At 42.5% G+C, this 19,327-nt stretch overlaps 1 protein-coding gene across 1 annotated transcript in view; it reads right to left on the reverse strand.

The window, feature by feature from the left end:
• The window catches only part of MTHFD1 (methylenetetrahydrofolate dehydrogenase, cyclohydrolase and formyltetrahydrofolate synthetase 1), a 42,971-nt gene that overhangs the window by 11,173 nt on the left and 12,471 nt on the right, over positions 1 to 19,327 (reverse strand). The window contains exons 8-21 of the mRNA XM_051622597.1: positions 18,984 to 19,095; positions 14,140 to 14,267; positions 13,457 to 13,554; positions 12,570 to 12,743; positions 11,959 to 12,095; positions 11,628 to 11,674; positions 8,340 to 8,447; positions 8,163 to 8,237; positions 6,300 to 6,402; positions 5,056 to 5,132; positions 3,949 to 4,089; positions 999 to 1,067; positions 423 to 534; positions 95 to 234 (exon numbers count right to left, since the gene is read on the reverse strand). Of these exons, the coding sequence (XP_051478557.1) occupies positions 95 to 234; positions 423 to 534; positions 999 to 1,067; positions 3,949 to 4,089; positions 5,056 to 5,132; positions 6,300 to 6,402; positions 8,163 to 8,237; positions 8,340 to 8,447; positions 11,628 to 11,674; positions 11,959 to 12,095; positions 12,570 to 12,743; positions 13,457 to 13,554; positions 14,140 to 14,267; positions 18,984 to 19,095 (1,521 nt within the window). The remainder of the gene's footprint in view (positions 1 to 94; positions 235 to 422; positions 535 to 998; positions 1,068 to 3,948; positions 4,090 to 5,055; positions 5,133 to 6,299; positions 6,403 to 8,162; positions 8,238 to 8,339; positions 8,448 to 11,627; positions 11,675 to 11,958; positions 12,096 to 12,569; positions 12,744 to 13,456; positions 13,555 to 14,139; positions 14,268 to 18,983; positions 19,096 to 19,327) is intronic.

A 19,327-nucleotide genomic window follows, 5' to 3' on the forward strand; every position in this document is an offset into this window, starting at 1 on the left:
TTGCAAGCAGATCAATCCTGACAGGGCTTTCAGTGACTGGATCAGAACAAGTCAACAGCCCTTTGGGGCCATAAAAATCTTGCCTAGTACTTACTGCAGGGCCTCCTCCATGCATTTTCAGAGCTCGGACAGTAGCAACCAACACCACCACGTGAGGCCGGAGACCCGAATAGCGGCACTTAATATTGAAGAATTTTTCCATGCCTATGTCTGCACCAAATCCTGCTTCTGTAACTAGAGCAGACATTAAAAGAGAAGAAGCTTGTGAGAGGTTGCTGAGTGGAGAATTCATGCTCTGATTATATAAATCTGAAGCTTCTTCCAAGACAAAAAACAGACAGTCACAATAAAAAAGGCAGATCCCTCCCTACTAAACAAACAAAAAGCAAATAAATCCCCCCCCCCAAACCCCATACACTTACCAACAAAACCCTCTTTACCCACAAGCTTCAGTGCTATTTTATCTGCCAACACTGAAGAATTCCCATGTGCAATATTGGCAAAAGGTCCAGCATGAACAAACACTGGTGTTCCCTAGAAAAGGAGGGGTTGTGGGAGAGAGGGAGAAAATCATAGGGTAAAATTTAGCAAATCTGCAGCATTTCAGGAGCTAAGTACTATGGTGTCTGAAGGTAAAGAAATATGCTTGTAGAAGACGGATCTTAAAGCCTTCTGATCAAACACTTGTTATCAGTAATAAGGACTACAGGCAAACAGGATTATAATAATCTGCACAAGTGGATATATTAATCCTCTTAGGGATAGGATGGATAAATCCCAGCAACTCCTGCACTCACACCATTTAGACTCCCAAAACAGTTCCTGGCATGAAAGACAAGAGAACAGAGATGCAACAAAGTTTACTGCATTTCCTTGGAGCCATCTCACACACCAGAGGCAGACCTGGAAAGAAGCTAGCCCTCTCCCCTAGGCATGATTGTGAGGAATGAACTAAACCAGTTGCTTCTTGGCACATATAGCAAATAATCTGTGCTCACCTCTAGTGTCTGCATAAGGTTTGGTTTTATAGCATCTTTCATTAAGACAGCCAGAGCACCAGTCACTCCCTAAAAGAAAAAAAAAAGGCAATCAGTTTCCAGATGTACCAAGATCCCGAAGTTCCTGTGCAGTGTCAGGCTCTGCTTTGATCCTCCCTGGGGAGGGACTTTTTACAAGGGCTTGGAATGAGAGGACAAGAGGTAATGGATCAAAATTGGAAGAGGGGAGACTTAGGCTAGACATTAGGAAGAAATTATTTAGTGTGAGGGTGGTGAGGCACTGGCACAGGCTGCCCAGAGAAGCTGTGGAAGTTCCATCCCTGGAAGTGTTCAAGGCCAGGCTGGATGGGGCTCTGAGCAACCTACTGGGAGGTGTCCCTGTCCATGCAGGTGGGTTGAAACTAGAGGGTCTTTAAGGTTCTTTCCAACCCAAACCATTCTATGATTCTATGATATGATTTTGTCCTGGTGAGCTTTCAGGACCAGAACCAGCAGCTGCTCAAGTATAACTAACTCCAGTGAGGGCAAGGCAGGATAATGAACTTTATACCCTTGTAAGAGGGTCTGTGATTTCTGCTGGGAGCAGAAAAAAGGTCCATGACAGATCTACCTGCAAAACCCAAGAACATTGACTTTATCTGTGACTTTGAACTTCTAAATATAAGAAAAACTTCTTTATTCTGAGGGTAAGAGAGCACCGGAACAAGCTGCCCAGGGAGGTTGTGGAGGCTCTACATATTAACCTTAAAATGTCATAATAAGCTGCTACATCCTGGCCAAGTCTCATGAGAAAGACCAGGCTGACATCATGAAAGGCAAACCCTGGAGCCTATGTTTCCTCTGAGGTGCAGTAATATACCCTGCTGCAATACTGCTTCCTGCAAAGTGAAAGCTTGTAATTTCATCCACATCTGCTTTGGGAAGAGAAAAAGGAAGGTTTGGTCATCCTTGTGAATGACACAGTCCAGTAGAAACCAAACTGGCTGTTATCCAGCACTTGCAAAAGTAACTAGAATTGCTATCATGAGTACTGAGCCAAATATTCCCAGTAGTTATTAAAACCTTGAGTCATGATTTCTTTCTTTCCCCTTTTACTTTCAACTGGATTGCAGCACTCAATTCTATGAAATATTTTTTTAAAGATATTCACTGCCTTGCTTCATCAGTTTCAATCTTGCCACATGAAAGCTCATTTAACATTTAATGGATAAGCTTTAAACTTCTGTCATCTCCAGAATGATGAAAACTACAGAGCAAGATTTCCATGACGACATTTCAGGGCCGTGTCACTCAGTGGCATTTCAATACACCCCAGCTGTAAAAAAACTGCAGTCAGTTTTTAATTCCACATTTCTTCCCAGTTTCTTTGGGCTTCCTGGTAGCACACTCCTGACATTGGTTATATCACAGCAGGAGGACACAGACATCTTACTGTGCCAGTCTGGTCTCTGCAATCACCATGTTTTTGCCTGCATGAGGAGCATGTAAGATGGTCCTAACAATATTGCAAAGGACAAAATCAGATTAAAAAAAAAATAAATATATTAAAGACTTTTATCACCTTGACTCTACATAAAACTCAACTCATAAAACTTCCTGCCTCCACTGCTGATGGGCAGCAGAAGAGTCTCCTGTTTTCCAGAACAGCATTTTTAAACTCAGGCACTAAAGGTTAAATTGGCAGCCTGCTAGCAGTAGGAATTAAAATCTCAAAGCTGCCTACAGAACTTTGGCACATGCCCTCCCTCATTTGCAACAAATGTGTCACATAAAAACATTTACAGATCAATGGTTCTCAGTGTAGCCCCTTTTTCTGCAAGGCCAGAGTCAGGCCACATTGCTGATCTGCTGTTTCTTAGACTTATACTGGGAGGAAGTTAAAAAAAAAACAAAACAAAAAACATAAACACCTGCTGAACACAAGAAAACAAAAAAACCCCACAGCAAAATAGCAAGAGCTGGGTAAGCCTTAGTACTGCGTCCACCTCACTGGAAGCACAGGTCAGGATACTCACCCTGTGTATTCTTCTGTCTCACTGAAAAGGTTCACTCAAAAAATTCAAGACAAGCCTCATTAACACCATGTCATGTGAATTAGTAACGTTCTTGTCTTTTGCAAAGCAGGCTGTGAAAAATCTACTATATGGGAGAGCAGTAAGCACCAAAATCACATCTCTAGAGACTAGAGCAATGGTCCTCAGCCTGTTCCCTGCCTTGAGGCCAAGTGACAGGGCACATTCACATACAGGGCTCAATTCCTCTTTCCTTCTCCAAACAGGTTGCTATCTTCAAAACATTCATTGGAAGAAGAGTCTGGCACACAGTCTATCCTCCTGAAACCATGCTGAACTATCATTTGGGGGAGTGCTAGCTGACATGCTCCACTAGCTTCCTAAGAACTGTACCAATAATTATTGTATGGAGAGCTGCAAGACAGTGCTGCTGCTGCTTGCAACTGCTCTTTAGGACTGCTTCACATGCCAGCAATAGACATCAGTGTCTATTACTATATAGTGCTACTATAATTAAATTTGCACAAGGGTGTCTTCTGGCTCAATGTTTTCCACACTCCAGGGAGCCTGAGAAACAGGATGGCCAGAATGATGCATTCTGAGCTCTTCCAAGTCGTAAATATGCTTTTTATCTAGACTTCCCCATGAATATCCCCATTAGTTTCTCTGGTGCTAGCTTCAACTTGGCACACACAATTCACACTGGATCCTTTTTACCCTGCCCAGATCACATGGACACACACAGTCTCTAGGCAAGGTGATAGCCACACTGAAGTAAAAAAAAAATCTTCAGTAACTGTAGGGGCTAAGATTTCATCTTTGATCTTCTACATGCTAAAGTCTTATCTGTAAAGAACTGTCTTTATGTTTTTCAATCCAAGGACTTTCAGAAGTAATAGGAAAAAACTTGGCATTTAAGAACTGAATTAATGTCTTACAAGGTCATCTGTTGTAACTGGTTCTCCTCTCTTGCTGGAAGCCACTACCATTCTGCCCAGTCGCTTTTTCATATCATCCAACCCATCAGAGAGTGCTAGAACTGCCATGATTTCACTGCTCACAGTGATGTCAAACTGAGCCTGCAAGAGATGAAAGAAGAATGTGAACTCATCAAGATTCCCTAGCAGCAATCCTTACCTCCACTGAATTCTTGAAACAAGGCAAATAATCACCATAATAAAAAACAAACAAACAAAAACACAAAAAATCCCAACAGAAATAGAGATACAAAAAAAATCCAAAGCATTATTCTCAGAACATACTCAATTTAATTTGGTCATGTTAAGCTAGATACTTTTCTCAAAATGAAGTAAAAATTACTTATTCCATTGCTATTACATGACTCTCTTGGCACATACATTAGTGATTCATGTAAGAATGCTTAACACTAAATTATATTTTTGAAGACTGAGCTTACTCACTCATCTGACTATCACTAAACAGTACAGTAAATGACAAAAATATTATCAGAATCTATAGGAAATGAAGGGTAGAATTCATCTGACATAACACAGACACCTCTATTGAAGCTAAGCACCCTAGGGACATTTCAAGTCAACAGAATAGAATAGAAATTCATTTGAACTGTTAATTTGACAGTTACTTAAGGGATGAGAAGACTCACAGCTCAGGTTGCCTAATTTACTCTATGGATTATACAATTAATCGGGACAACAAGCTCAGATACTGTGCCTAGTTTTGGCCAGATAGATCCCAACCAAAGCATCTGCAGTGGTGAAGATTTTATGTTGCCATGCATCATATTCACAGAGGGCATTTGTGTACCACTGTCACTATGCTGCAGTCATCCCAGTTTGGGAGGCCAACAATCAGGAAAGCACAAGGAAGGAGGGAACAGATAATAAAATTAAACACTGCTCTGGTAGTGAATTTAATTGCTTGATTCAATTGGTTGAAGGGTCTTTCTGCTTTGTCTTTAACAAGGCATTGGTAAAAGGTGGGAATATGTGGAGTTAAAGAAACTTGCTTTAGGGCCACATTTTTCAAAGTACTTTTTAAAACATGTAAGAAAAGGGAACAATTACCGTTCGTGAGAAGCCTTTTTCTGTTGGAGACTGTCCAATAGTGATTTTCCTAAGGAACCTGTCGTTTGTATCCAGCACTGCCAGGAATGCAGAGAGGAAGATGATAAGTCACGTTTCAAGTTAAAAGTCACACCTACCACAACACTCAACTAATCATCCAGGAAGAGAGGATGGCAGTTTTGAGATAGCATCCTCTCCTAAAGCAAGCCAAGTGCTACTCAGTGTAATTCTTCCCCAAAACTCAACTGCAACCAGGATGCCCCCAGCCTCAAGCAGGCCCAGCACTGCAGCCAGAGGGTGCCTCCCTCCCTCTGTGTGCTCTGACCATAAGTTCAAAGCCTTTCAGAAAAGCAGAACTGTGAGTATTATTCCATTTGCTTTTTCACTATCATTAGTCAATGTGAAATCAGGAAATTATTATAGCCAAAAGGAAATAAAATCATCATTTTATAGGTTAAGTGATAAAACGGTCAGTTTCTGCCATTTTTACACAGCCAGTTTTACACAGCCCCATTAACTCAAATTACCTTGGAAACACAAACTATCGAATACCAGCTTAAATTTGCTGCTTCTTACTATCTGCTTGAAAAATTCTAAGTAATTTATAAAAAGATTTCCCCTGAGGCAGACCACTGTAGCTCCATTACAGTTTATGGAGTAAATTTTGAAGAATACATTTAACACATTTTTAATTAAAAAAGAGAAAAAACAATACTCTTGGGGTTTGTACCAGGAAAAAAAAGTGTCCATATTTGAAATTTCTTTTGCTAGTGAAATATCAAATCTGCCAGGTCAGAGGCTGATCTCACTTTTAGGTATCTTGAAAAACCTTTTAAAAATCTGACCTTTATTTGCTGTCTGTCTCCAACACAGCGAGTAGATTAAAACTGAGTTTGATCACGGAAAAGAACCCCCTCCTTGCTCAGTGTTTTCTCAGTCAGGTAAAAAGCTGTTGGCTACAGCTGCCAAACAGCTCTCTCAGTGACCGACAAATCCAGAATCACAATTTGACGACAATTAGTGAAATCTACCCTGAATTCACAAGGATTAAGATTTAAGCCCCTGTGTCAGATCCTTTAGAAATGGGATCCCAGCTGCAGGCATCTATCCCACCACTCAGGAGAGAGCCAGCTGTGCTCTCTTTCCCATTTTCCCAGGAAATACATTTCCTGCTGCACTTGCAAACCTCTCCTTTGACACTGGTTTTGTTTCTCAATAATTCTTTCATGTAATGTTTTTTGTACCTCTTTGCCATGTTATGGTGCTTGGGTCAATGTCCAATCTCGCAAATAAGTTTATTTCTTCCTTTGTCAAAGCCATAGGATCAGTTTTGTTAATGCCCAGTTTCTGTGGGAGGAAAGGCCAAATAAAATAAAAGATATAATGAAAAAATTCCCAGAAATGAGCCTTTCACTACAGAAGGGAGCCTTTGGCAGCAGCATCTGCATATTCAGAAGTAAGGAGGGGCTGCCTTTTTGGTGCCCCTTCTCCTAGACCCCAGAACAAGGTAAGATGATCCATATCAGCATGCACCTGGAAGCAGAGCTTGCTGCTGGCCAGCTAGCAAAGGGCAGGGCAGACAACACAGCTCATTAGGGCAGGTTGTCACCAAGCTTTGTCCAAGGCAACTACAGAAGGAGTAAGAGAGAGAAAGCCCTGCCATTTCTTACACGCCTTGTTCTAATCATTAGCCTCACATGCTCACATCCATTTCTTATTGGTTTGCCTGGGGTCACTGCACACAGCCACACGTACTCAGGGGCGCTGCGTTCAGCCTGCTGGTTAAGCAGCACAAAGGAGGAATTAAACAATTCGGTCACAAGGCTGTCAGCATCCCAGAAAGCTGATCTTGAACACGCTGAGAGGATGGGCAGTTTGCCAAGTTGCTTAATTGAGAGAAGAATTATCTCAGGAAGCCTGATCCAGGCGCGAGCTTAGGAATGAGGAAAACGATTGATTGATGACCAAGCAAGCTTTTTTTCCATTAACTAGACAGCAAAGTTGTATTTTTCTGCTGAAGAACAGCAAGGAAGAAGAAAGGATTTTCCTCTTCAAGCACATAATGTAGAAAAATAAATAAATAAAGATAATGAAAGTATCCTCTTTCTGGAGTATTAACAACCTATTCACACCTCACCATTTAATAATCAGAAGAGTGGTGGGGTTCCCTCAGCAGCCCATCAGGAACACCAAACAATATGACATGATTTCTTTATTCAGCAGTGGAAGCAAACCACACATTCTCTAGCGGTTCAGACATTATAGCCAGCTAATAAATCATAGTTTTAGCTTCCTAAGTAGTCTGACTATTGCTTCTCATCTCCACATGGGCAACTGATAGAACATGAATATTGTACAAACAGGTTTGTTCTTGAAATGAACTTAGCAGGCTCCAGGCTGCCCTCCTTAGCCAGAAGTTCTAAGTCCAGTGTAAAACTATTCCTCTCTTAATCCTCATTTTTTTTTTATAGGCCAGGGATACGTGCTAATTCACATTAATTTCTCTGGATCAGAGGAACTGTGCTCTGCTCAGGGACTGCCACACAGTAACAGGGCTACTCATTTAACTAGGTATTCCTTTTTGGGGAGAGGAGGAGTGGGGAATTAGGGGACAGGTGTTTTTTCCATTTTACATATTTGCTTAATCTGGCTAAGACGAAGAATTCTTTATGTTCTCTTTTTGCTGAATTTTATAAATTGCCTTTTTTTTAGTGCTGCATTATCTATGTAGTCACATGGGAACAATCTCTAGCTGTAACAGGTGTGAGGCACAGAGTCTTGTTCTGGTGCTTTCTTAAACTGCATTAAGGACACTGAATTGATGCTATTAATAAAAGGCACTAAGTCCTTTGCCTCTTCCCACTGTGTTACTCATACAGCATATGATAAAGACAGTTAAATCAATGATTCTTGTCTTTGGAGATGCATCTTACTGTTTCCTGTGCTGTAAGAGGGGTTACCACACTTCTGCACACTTTATGTAAAAAATAAATACCAGCAGAATGACCCAGAAGGCAACATGAGGGTTTCTGTAACATAGCTCTGCCTTCATGAAGGATAATTAAGTGGAACAGAACCAGAAATCCACGTGAAACCAGTGAACTTACCTGTAGTCTTCGGATCTGAATGTCTGAGAACTTCCTAACGCCACTGACAGAAGGCACCAAACGGTTGTAGAGAGCCTTGAAGAATGAAACAGGTAGTTTAGTTAGCACTGCTGGCACACCCAAAACATCTTGGCTAAAGTGGGTTGGGTTCAAATACATCCTAAGAAAGGATTGTACCTGGTCGGTCTGAGTTAGCTCATGGAACATACGTGCATCGATAGCAGCAGCGACCAGGTTGTTGGCTGCAGTGATAGCGTGGATGTCACCAGTGAGGTGAAGGTTAAACTAGAGGACAAAAAAAATGTATCAGTTACCTCAACTGCAATTTTCATTTATTTCAATTCACTGTAGACAGATGGAGAGAGAAGTATTAATAGCAATGTTAAAGTGGGTGAAGGTGGAGGGGGAGAGATTGCTCAGTGCAGTACGTGGGAGAAAGGAAAGAATTTCTCTAAAAGAGAAAAATGCCTCCCCCACATTTATGTCATTTTACAAACTTTCAGAATGAGGCTTCCAAATAAAGTTTGTTTGTTTGTGTGTGTGTGTGTGTTTTGATGTTTTTTTTATGAGAACAGTTCTTACAGGCTCCTTCACACCTGAGAAAATGATGGTATGGCATCTGCATTGCTCCTCCCTCCTCTTCCTTCTGACCCACTCTCATCATTTGCACAAGAAGTTTCTCACGCACACTAGGCTGTAGCTGCTTCTGCACCCACAAAGATAGAGCTAAACTAAAACTAGCAACAGCAGGAGAGCTGTGGTTGCACAGTGCTCTGCATAAGCTAACCACTCAAACAGTATCGTAGGCAGAACTTGTAGACCATGTACTACACAGTGACACTGCTAGTAGTTTTCTTGGTTCTACCTCATTTAAAGATAGTCTGAGTGGGTTTGTCTACATGAGGTTACCTAGTTGCATTGTAACTATACTGACAGATGAAGTGGGATATATAGCTTATGTGACAAACTTGCACTATGGCAGGGAAGTACAAGGTGTGGTTAAAACAATCCTTTTCCTCTGCAGCAGAGCAGAAAGGAGGAAGATGAAAAGGGGACATTAGAAAAGGTTGTATGACAAAAGACCTCACAATACCATATTGTTGAAACCTTGCTACTGTGTTTTTACAAAATAGCTGTATTTGGTTTGTGTGGCAAAGTTTTGGTAATGGGGGAAGCTACAAGGGTGGCTTCTGTGAGAAGCTGCTAGAAGCTTCCCCCATGTCTGACAGAGCCAATGCCATTGGCTCCAAGATGGATCCATCCCTGGCCAAGGCTGAGCCCATCAGTGGTGGTGGTAGCACCTCTGTGGTAACGTATTTAAGATGGGGGAAGAGTTGCAAAGTTGCTGTGCAACAGCAAATGTAGCCAGAGAGAGGAGTGAGAATATATGAGAGAAACAACTCTGCAGACACCGAGGTCAGTGAAGAAGGAGGGGGAGGAGGTGCTGCATGCACGGGAGCAGAGATTCCTCTGCAGTCCCTAGTGAAGACCATGGTGGGGCAGGCTGTCCCCCTGCAGCCAATGAAGGTTAATGGTGAAGATACCCCCCCCCAGCTGCAGACTGTGAAGAACCCCACGCCAGAGCAGGGAGGCTGTGACCCTGTGGGAAATCAGCTCTGGAGCAGGCCCCTGGCAGGACCTCTGGTCCTGTGCAGAGAGGAGCCAACACTGGGGGAGGTTTGCTGGGAAGACTTGTGATGCCATGGAAAGGATGCTGGAGTTTGTGGAAAAACTGCAGCCTGTGGGAAGGACTCACACCGGAAAAGTTCATGGGGGACTGTCTCCTGTGGGTGGAACCCAGGCTGGAGTAGGGGAGGAGTGTGAGGAGTCCTCCCTCTGGGGAGGAAGGACTGGCAGAGACAACATGATGAACTGACCACAAATCCCATTCCTGTCCCCCTGCACTGCTGAGGAGGAGCTGGAGAAACTGGGAATGAAGCTGAGCCCAGGAAGAAGGGAGGGGTGGGGGGAAGGTGTTTTAAGATGCAGCTTTTATATCTCATTATCCTACTCTGATGTTGATTGGTAATACATTAAGCTAATTTCTCCAAGTTGTGCCTGTTTTGCCTGTAACAGTAATTGCTGAGTGATCTCTTCCTGCCTGTATCTTGACCGACGAGCCTTTAATTACATTTTCTCTCCCCTATCCAGCTGAGGAGGGGAGTGACAGAGCAGCTTTGGTGGGCATCTGGTATCCAGCCAGGGTCAACCCACCACAATAGCTAAAAGCAGAACGCAGCTAGTTCCATAGCAATCATAAATCCAAAGCAGTAAATCCTAATTATTGTCCCATTCTACATAGAAGCAAAAAGAAGCAATTATTACTACCTTGGCTCTGCAGTATGAACTCAGCTTCTCACTTGCTCATCTTTTCCTAGGATGAAAGCTGCATGTATGACGTATCCAGGCCATTACTGTAACTTGGGACTCCAGATACTTCCATTTTATGAGACATGCATAGATTAAAACACCCCCACAAAAACTATGTGTATTTATACCACGTGGGTCATACTTAAATAAAGTCCTTTCAGCCCACTTGGCTCCAAGAGTGAAGCTGTTTCCCATTGCTGCACACAGTCAAGTATTTTGGCTCATCTTATTAACACTCCCAAACAGGAGGAGATTATTTTTCCTGTCACATCTATCATTCACACATGTTCTCAGCACCTGAATAAATTAATATTCTGCATCCTTAACATTTTTATCTTCTATAGACTTGCTGCATCAATTGGAACAAACAGCCATTTTGATAATCCCTGCTTTTCTTCCCAGAATTGCCCTGTGTCAATCTACAACATACAAGACAAAAGGAGAATTACACAGGCAATTACTTTGAGAGTTAAGACAAGCACAAGAGCACGTGCTTCACGTGCCTTTCAATTCCCTGCCCCCAGACATGGGATTTTACTTGTTGCCAAGTCATGTCAGAAATATGCTGCAGTGCCAGTCCCCCACAGGCTGAAGTCTTTGGCATTACTGATTCCCAACTTCCCTTTTCCCATTTCATGTTAGTAATCTAAAACACAAGTGCACCAAAATAGCTCACAAAGAGAGTTGGTGACCACCAGTGGTGACAGAAATACTTAATATGCTTCCAAACATTATTAAGTCATTATCACCTTCATTTCAGTGCGGGGAAAAAGAGGCACAGGATGTACTTTGCTGAAGGGTATGCAGCAATTCAAGGTAGAGAATAGAAGAGAAAATGGGAATTCTCAGTTCTATGAAGTTCCCTGAACATGCAATCACCATTCCAAAACAATCCAACATGTTAGTTTTTTGTTTGCGTGTTTGTGTTTGTTTTTGTGGTGTGTTTTTTAAAAAGCTTTGCTGAAGTCAAGCATTCAGTTCCTGGGAGTGCTACACCAGGCCACAAACAAAAAAGATTTTGGAAGTTATCTGACTGCAGTATCTCTTCAAGGTCTGTGAGGTATACTTGCAATGAGGCTTTGTTCAAAGAATTACCTCGTCCATGGGGACAACTTGACAATAGCCACCACCTGCAGCTCCACCTACAGAGAGACAAGAGTCAAATAATGCAAATAAAGGTTTCTCTATCTCAGAGTGGTACTACATGTGTTTGCTTAATGGAGCAGCCTAATTTAAATTCCAGCACAGCACTTGAAGACAACACTGAAGAACTTCCGCAAGGTTTTTCTTTCTTAAAAGAAATTAAAATTATGTAGAATTGTAACTGTGATTTGGAATTATGAAAAACTAAAATGCAGCAGAGTAAGATCTCTGAATGCCAACTTCCCCCATTTACCCCAACTGCAAGCAACGTAACAGCTCATACCTTTTATACCAAAGGTTGGCCCCTGAGAAGGCTGCCTAACACAAGCAAAGACATTCTGGTGAAGGTGTGCTCCTAAGGATTGAACAAGACCAATAGTGGTGGTGCTCTTCCCCTCTCCCAGGGGAGTAGGAGTTATCCTGCAGCAAAAGAGCAGAACAGACAATGAAACCCCTGTAGTGAGACCCAACACACTTAACTGGGATAAAACAGTCACCCGCTGATTGCAGTTAATGCCAACTCAAATTCTGCTAATCTTCACCAGTTTGAAACTGGATTGGCAAATTATCACCTCTGAAACAACTTGCTAATTACTGCTGAGGGCAGGCTACTAGACTACACGAGCTATGATTCAGGCTGCCCTTCCTAACCTTGACCTGCAGAGCAAAACAACTCATCTCCAGGAGAGAAATTTTAAACTCCATTCCCACCATTTGCCACAGGAGGTAAATCTATACCCTAAACCAATAGATTTTCACAGTGCGGTTTACTAAAACCCAGAGCACCCCATACAGTCACCTCTCCAAGAGACAATACGACAACAAGCCACGCTAATAACATTTCTTTTCACCTTGACACCATGTAAGTGATGCCTCAGTTAAGGAAGTACCTACCCAGTAACAACAACGTATTTGCCATCCGGTTGGTTCTTCAGACGTTTCAGAGCTGCCAGATGCACCTTGGCTTTAGTTTGGCCGTAGAGCTCCAGCTCATCAGGGAGCAGGCCAACTTCTCTTGCAAGTTGCTCAATGGGCTTGGGTATGCAAGACTGTGATATTTCAATATCACTTAAAGAAAGAGAGGGAAGTCAGTTTCTAAGTCAGATTTCTCACAAATTCCCTGCTTCTGGAAGGCATAAGCTACAAACAATCTATACTTTACAAGGGGAAACTTCAACCCCTCCTAGTTTAACTAATCAATTTCACCGATACTGGCTACCTTAGAATAGACATCCTAAGAGTTTACTGTTAAAAAAAAACAAAAGCCAAAGAAAAACAACAACAAACAAATAAAAAAACAGGAAAACACTCCCAATACCCCCTACCTCCAACCCAAGAATGCCTTTTTGTAGGCAACGTGCTACGCTCCCTTATTTTATATATTTTTCAAGTGCTCCCTGGGGACTTCACACCAACAACTCCTATGTCAAGATATTAGGTTTTTGCCATGTCAGACCAGAACTATTCCAAAATACAAGCATCTTGCTATTTGCCAAATCAGCAACTATCTAGCTGACCTTATGAGTCTGTGGAAGTCCTTGTTTATGCCTTAATACTATCAAGATGACTCAAGCCTACACTTCAACATATGTCACAGCATCACAGCAGGTTAGCTCTCCTCCCTTAGCAAGGCCTCACAGTGCTTTCTTTCTGCTGTTCTCCAAACCTCCATGACAGCTACAATCTACACACATGTATGCCAAACATTATGCAAAGCTTGGGAACAGAAGTGAACACTATACTGCATGAACACTGCTAGTGGCTTCATTTGAAAAGATTACCTTGGAACAGGCACCTTTAGGGTAAGCTGGTTATATTGGATGTTCCATTTTCCAGGCTGGAACTTCTCCAGAAAACGCTGTGCACTCTCCACTGTGCTCTAAAAATGAGCATGAAAATGCCTTACAGCAACCATTGCTGTTTGAACCATGCTGGTTAACTAACAGACTCAGAAAGGTTTTCCCCTCCCATCTGTCTCAGTTTGAGATTACCACAAAATGCTCTGATTAAATCGTTTGCTAACAAATCCAGAATATTTTTCTCATAATTATCTTAAAAAGAAAAAAAACCCCACCATATCCATCCATCTTCTCCACAGTGCACAGGAGTTTTTTAGCTGTTCTGTGCCAGCAGAGTTTCTTAATCAAAGCAGCAAAGAGGGAGCTGACTTAATACTGTTAAGTTTCCTCATTTTGATTCAATTACCCTACAAATAGTTCTAGACTGCAGCCAGAGCTTTGTAAGGCAAGCCTGCTTCTCACTGTTTTGAGAGCTCTGTCCTGACACTTCCTTCAGGCCTATCTTCTTCCTCAGTTAACAGAATCCAAATTGTTTGGACTAGAAGCTGGAAATCCTGATGAGAAGACTACCAGTTGCTTTGGCAGTGTGCCAATGGTCAGCTGCAACATACCCCAAAGGCAAATTTAAAGGAGATGATGAGCAGCCTCACGGTCTGCCCACGTACCTGCATCAACATGGCCACAGTCATAGGCCCAACACCACCAGGAACTGGGGTGATGTAGGAAGCTTTTTCCTTTGCTGTGCTGTATGCTACATCTCCTACAACTCTTTTTCCACTGGCCTTTGTGCTGTCTGGAGATTTAAGGAAAAAGTATGTTACACATCACATTTCAGCAAAATACCAGAGAAGGCAGCACTGGCTGAAGCCCTTCCCTCTGTTAAGAGTAAAAAAAACAAACAGGTGGGTACTCAGGAACCTGTAAAGAAAGAGAAAAAGTTAAAAAAACACTACAAGATGAAGATGTTATCATCATACTTTGCTCAGAGAGTGTCAACAGCTCATGCAGCATATCTTCTCATTAAGCACCATTAGATAGATCTCCCTTTCCTTGAGGATCTTAGTATTTTCTCAGTGGAATGTGGCCCACAGGACAACCTGAAGATGACTCCAAAACAAATGCAGAGGGACTAAAGCACATATCAAGTCTCATGTCTGTGCAATAATTAAACACAAATAGGGCACACAATAGACATATCACCTGAACCATCCTCCCACAACTCCTCCTGTATTGCTCTGAAGGATTAGGACAGCTGCCAACCTGAAGGAGATTTAAACCAATGGTCTAGAAGAAGCGACAGAAAAAACATGGTTGACTTGTTCCAAAAATCCAGGTTTACATTTGCTCTGTTCCATTTTGGAGGAAATCTTTGCCTTACTGTTGGATAAAATCACCTGCCTTTAGAGAACCGGAAGACAGAAAGCACTGAGCTTTTCAGTTACTCACTGTCATTCTAACATTGGACCAGCAACTACTGCAGTTCACAGAGATCAGAGTCCTGTCAAGACAAACCCCACAGGTAGCTTAAGAGAGCTCCAATAATCTCCTTTCTCTCCATGAAAAAGTTGCTATATCCTGCTGCATTGTATGACCTGACAATTCAGAAGCAGATATATCACTTTTTCTTTTCCAGTGGTGACCTTTAAGTTCACTCATAAAGAGAGAAAGAGACAAAATGCCTTAGTCAACTAACACAGTCACCTAAGGAACTCGATTATTATAGACACAGCATACAAAGAAAAGGCCAACTTAACCTTCTCCCAGAGTGGCAGATCCTCATTTCAGATATGAGGATGTTAGGGAACTTTTAAGCAGTATGAAAAACCTGAAGATAGATTTTAGTGTTATTACATTGAAATATTGCATTGCATACAATAAGTGTATGAATAAACAGAACACAATAACTTTTACATGCATTTTGCAAGGGGGTGGAGGGGAAGAGAAACCAAATTCCCAAACAGCTGATGATGGTAAACTGCAGAGGGAATAAAAGCAGCTCCTGCCAACACTAATTTCTAGCTGTATTGTTACTGCCAATTAGCAGCTTGGATGTTTTGCTGTGTTTGTGTTTTAAGCAACACTTCTTTTCCCTAAAGTTCAAAGCTTGAACAACATCACAGCTGTCAGAAAGTGTTCCTACAGCCTCCGTCAGCTTTGCTGCCTGAACTGCAGACCAATCTGGCCTCTCAGGCTAGAGCCCCATTGAATTAAGATTGCAAAAGGCAAATAACACAATTGTATTCTCTTTCAACAATGCCAAGCAGGCTTACCAGCCACCCTGGCCAGGAAGACTCCAGGCCCAAGAAGGAAGAAAACAAGGGATGAATTAGGCACTCCAAACACAAACAAGCCTAATCTGTTACTCAGACACAGTGATGAGCACATGCCAAACCAACCCCCAGTCCCTGCCTCTGCACCTCACACCAAGCACTGCTGTGCACAACTTAGCAGCTATTCAATTAGCTTAGCCCACATACAACACTTTCAACTTCTCTCCATAATTTCACCTTCTCAGTGTTCATCATCCCACTTTTAAAAAAAACTTGAACTAGCTACAGAGAGTATCGTTGCCCCCTCCCTGGAAGTGTTCAAGGCCAGGCTGGACAGGGCTTTGAGTAACCTGGTCTAGTGGGAGGTGTCCTTGTCCACAAAAGTAGGTTGTATCTAGACGACCTTTAAGGTCCCTTCCAACCCAAACCATTCTGTGATTCTGATTCTATGACACGAAAGCCGTTCCCAGTGCCTATGCCTTCTTTGGTCCAGTAGGTGCTCTAGCCAGCTGGAACACGAGAGAGGGTGAGCATCCAAGGACTTTGAGATCAAAGTGAAGGACATGCCTACACATACGGAGTGAACATACAATGATCTCCATCCATCTCCAGAGACAGCTGCATGAGAGACAGCCTGAGTACAGCTTCTGGACCAGAGATAATTCACAGTCCTACTTTTGCCAGACAAGGGCTGGGAATATCCAAATGACTTCCAAACAAACTTGTGCCCATGTACATGCAACTGTAACGTTTCTGGTGAATATATGACTGCAAACACATGAGATCATACATGACCCTCATCTATAAAACTTGAGGCCATGTGCTTGCAGTCTGCTTCTTTCCCTGGAAACACCACCAGGAATGGTGTTTCCTGAGGGATCCAACACAATCTGGCCTGTGATGCCAGCCTGATTCAAACAGATACAAACAGCTTGATACAAAAGTCAGGGCTTTCTATATCTTTGTAGCTTATCTGGTGTTTGAAGAGCATTACACCGAGACCCACAGGGGCTGATTCCCCTTTGCTGCTCTCATACCCCACTGCTCAAGGTTATTTGTTGACTAGGGCTGCAAAATGCCACAGCAGAGGAAGTCTCTGAATGGGGTTGCTTACTCTGTCAGGACTTGGGAGAGGGCACTCCAGAGACTATGCCATCTCTGGGAATATCCTCTGGCCTGCACTGCTCTCCCTTCCTGTAGCAGAGCAATTTCTACAGGTCTGGAAAAAAGCATTCAGAATATTTGCTGAACTAGCCCTCCAACTGCAGCAGCAGGGAGCAAAAGACAAATACAAACTCGTCTGGAAAGGGAGTAAGACACACTTGTCTGTTCTAATAAGAGATTTCAGGAGATCCTCTCTTCCTCTCTCTCTCTCTATCCACCTGAAGACCTGGAGTAAATTCTGTTTAGCCGTAGTACAGATGAACCAAAAGCCAGATTTGCCTGAACTGCCTATTCTAGCCTTAAAACTGGCAGTTTTGGGAGTGTAGAGGTCACCACCCATTCAAAAGCACAATGCAGCACTTGCACAGCACAATGTGGCAACTGCTTTTTTTAACTTCAACTTGCCAAGCTTGCATGAAGTTAGTGTCCTGATATGCCAGATCATATTGGGATCTGCCTGTACAGGGCATCTCAACTTGCAAAATCTAGGCATATCCACAGGTTGCCATGTCCTCCAGCTGCAACTCACATCTAGATCTAGGAGGCACCCAGCTGGGTGCACTTACAGCTATAGTAAGATGTATGGCAACTGTGCTGTTTCTCTCCCCACCACGTTCAAAGCACCATCGTAACTAGCAGCAATACTCTATCTGTACAGTGATGTAGCTGGTGAAGCTGGCAAGCTAGCAGCCACTCCTTCTATAGCACTGCAATTCCCACAATTCTGGCACTGATTTCCCAGAAGATTCATCTGAAAGCTTTTTTGCAACCTAGCAGGAGGGAAGAAAGAAGTAGGAGAACTCAGCAGCTTCACAAAGCCACAGAAAAGTCCATGGCATCCATCATTTTGAAATCTGACAATTTCCATGGCACTCTGTCAAGCCTGATGACTGAGTCTCACAACACCATGCAGTGTGCTGCCATGGAATGCTGGCTAGGCTGGGCAAGAAGCTCAGATCTCAGAGCAATGCCTGAAGCAAACTAATTGCCAAGAAACAGGGATGTGTCCTCAGAGATGGAGTTCACATCAGGCCTGGAAAAGAAAAGGTGACACCGTAATATGTCAGAAACACAATGGTAGTTTTATTTGCAACATGTTAGTGGGGGGGACTCAAAGACATTCTGCTTCATGCAAACCAGCAGTGGCCCTGTTGGGTTTGGCAAATTGCCTAAGTTTGGGTAGCTTGGTACAAATACATCAAGCAACAAATAGCAACAGCAGATGACTTAAATTTTAATTAGACAGAGAACTAATGTTTTTAAATGCAACTCAGTGTCACCTTTGAGGAGTAAGACTCCTGAACAGAAATTTCTTTGCGTTCCATTAAATAATGGCAACAAAATGACTGATTAATTATGAAAACTACCTTTTAAAAGCCTTGTGGGTGTAGCACAGAGAGAGTTGCATGGTGACTAATTTTCTATATCATTCAATATCAGTAATTTGGATTTAAAATGAGATGAAAACAGAAATTGCCAGACTGTCTGTTCCTCCTTTATAAGGAAGGAGTAGCTAAGTGAAACTCTACTCTAAAAACCATTATGCTCAAGCACTTTATTCTGTGCCAGAACCACTGTCACCAATACTCTTGCAGAGTGGCTTTGTTTCAAGACAACAGCCACTCAAGCCCAAGAAATTAATGTCGTGATTCAAAGAAGTTTAAGAGACTTCTGCAATTCAGACAGAACAGCTTGATCAGATCTAACTGCAAAGTAATGACAGCAAAGCTGCATTCTCCCAAGTGACCACAGCAGCAAGACTTCCCTATGAAGTTGCAGCAAGTTCCATGGATATTGTGTTGTAATATTTCCTAGGCCTCCTCTTTCCTCTGATCATCAGCATCATTGAAGGCAGAAACAAAACTGCCACTGATCTGCTTTAGGACAGTACTTCAGACCAGCCTTTTTTGTTCTGGCATCTTCAGAGGTTGCCATCATTAGCCAAGTCAGACTTAAAAAAGAAAGAAACCCACATTGACTAGAAACACCAAGGAAACAGTATCCATGTACTTACATAGCAACTGCATTTATATACAAATAAGCACATTCTCTCTCTTTATATATTACCCACGCACCTGGCACATGGTTAATTCCACAGTCTATTACGATTGCACCAGGTTTGATCCATTCACCTTTTACCATTTCAGCTTTGCCAGCTGCAACCACCAGGATATCAGCTTTACCAACCTGTAAGAAAAGTCAAATAAACAACTCTGTATCGTATCAGCATTGGAAAAATGCAGGATCAGCTTCAATTGCCGTAAAACTGTGTGCTCACCCATAGCCATCAGAGGGATGGAAGGGCATTGTCAGCAGTTAAAGGTAGCTAAGCAGTTCCTTGGCAAGCACAAATTCTTGCAGCCAGAAATTATGGCCTATATTCATACTCCTACCCTGCACTGTTGCTAGTCAACACTTC

The sequence above is a fragment of the Apus apus genome, chromosome 5 (genome assembly GCF_020740795.1).
Source record: "Apus apus isolate bApuApu2 chromosome 5, bApuApu2.pri.cur, whole genome shotgun sequence".
Lineage (NCBI taxonomy): Eukaryota > Metazoa > Chordata > Aves > Apodiformes > Apodidae > Apus > Apus apus.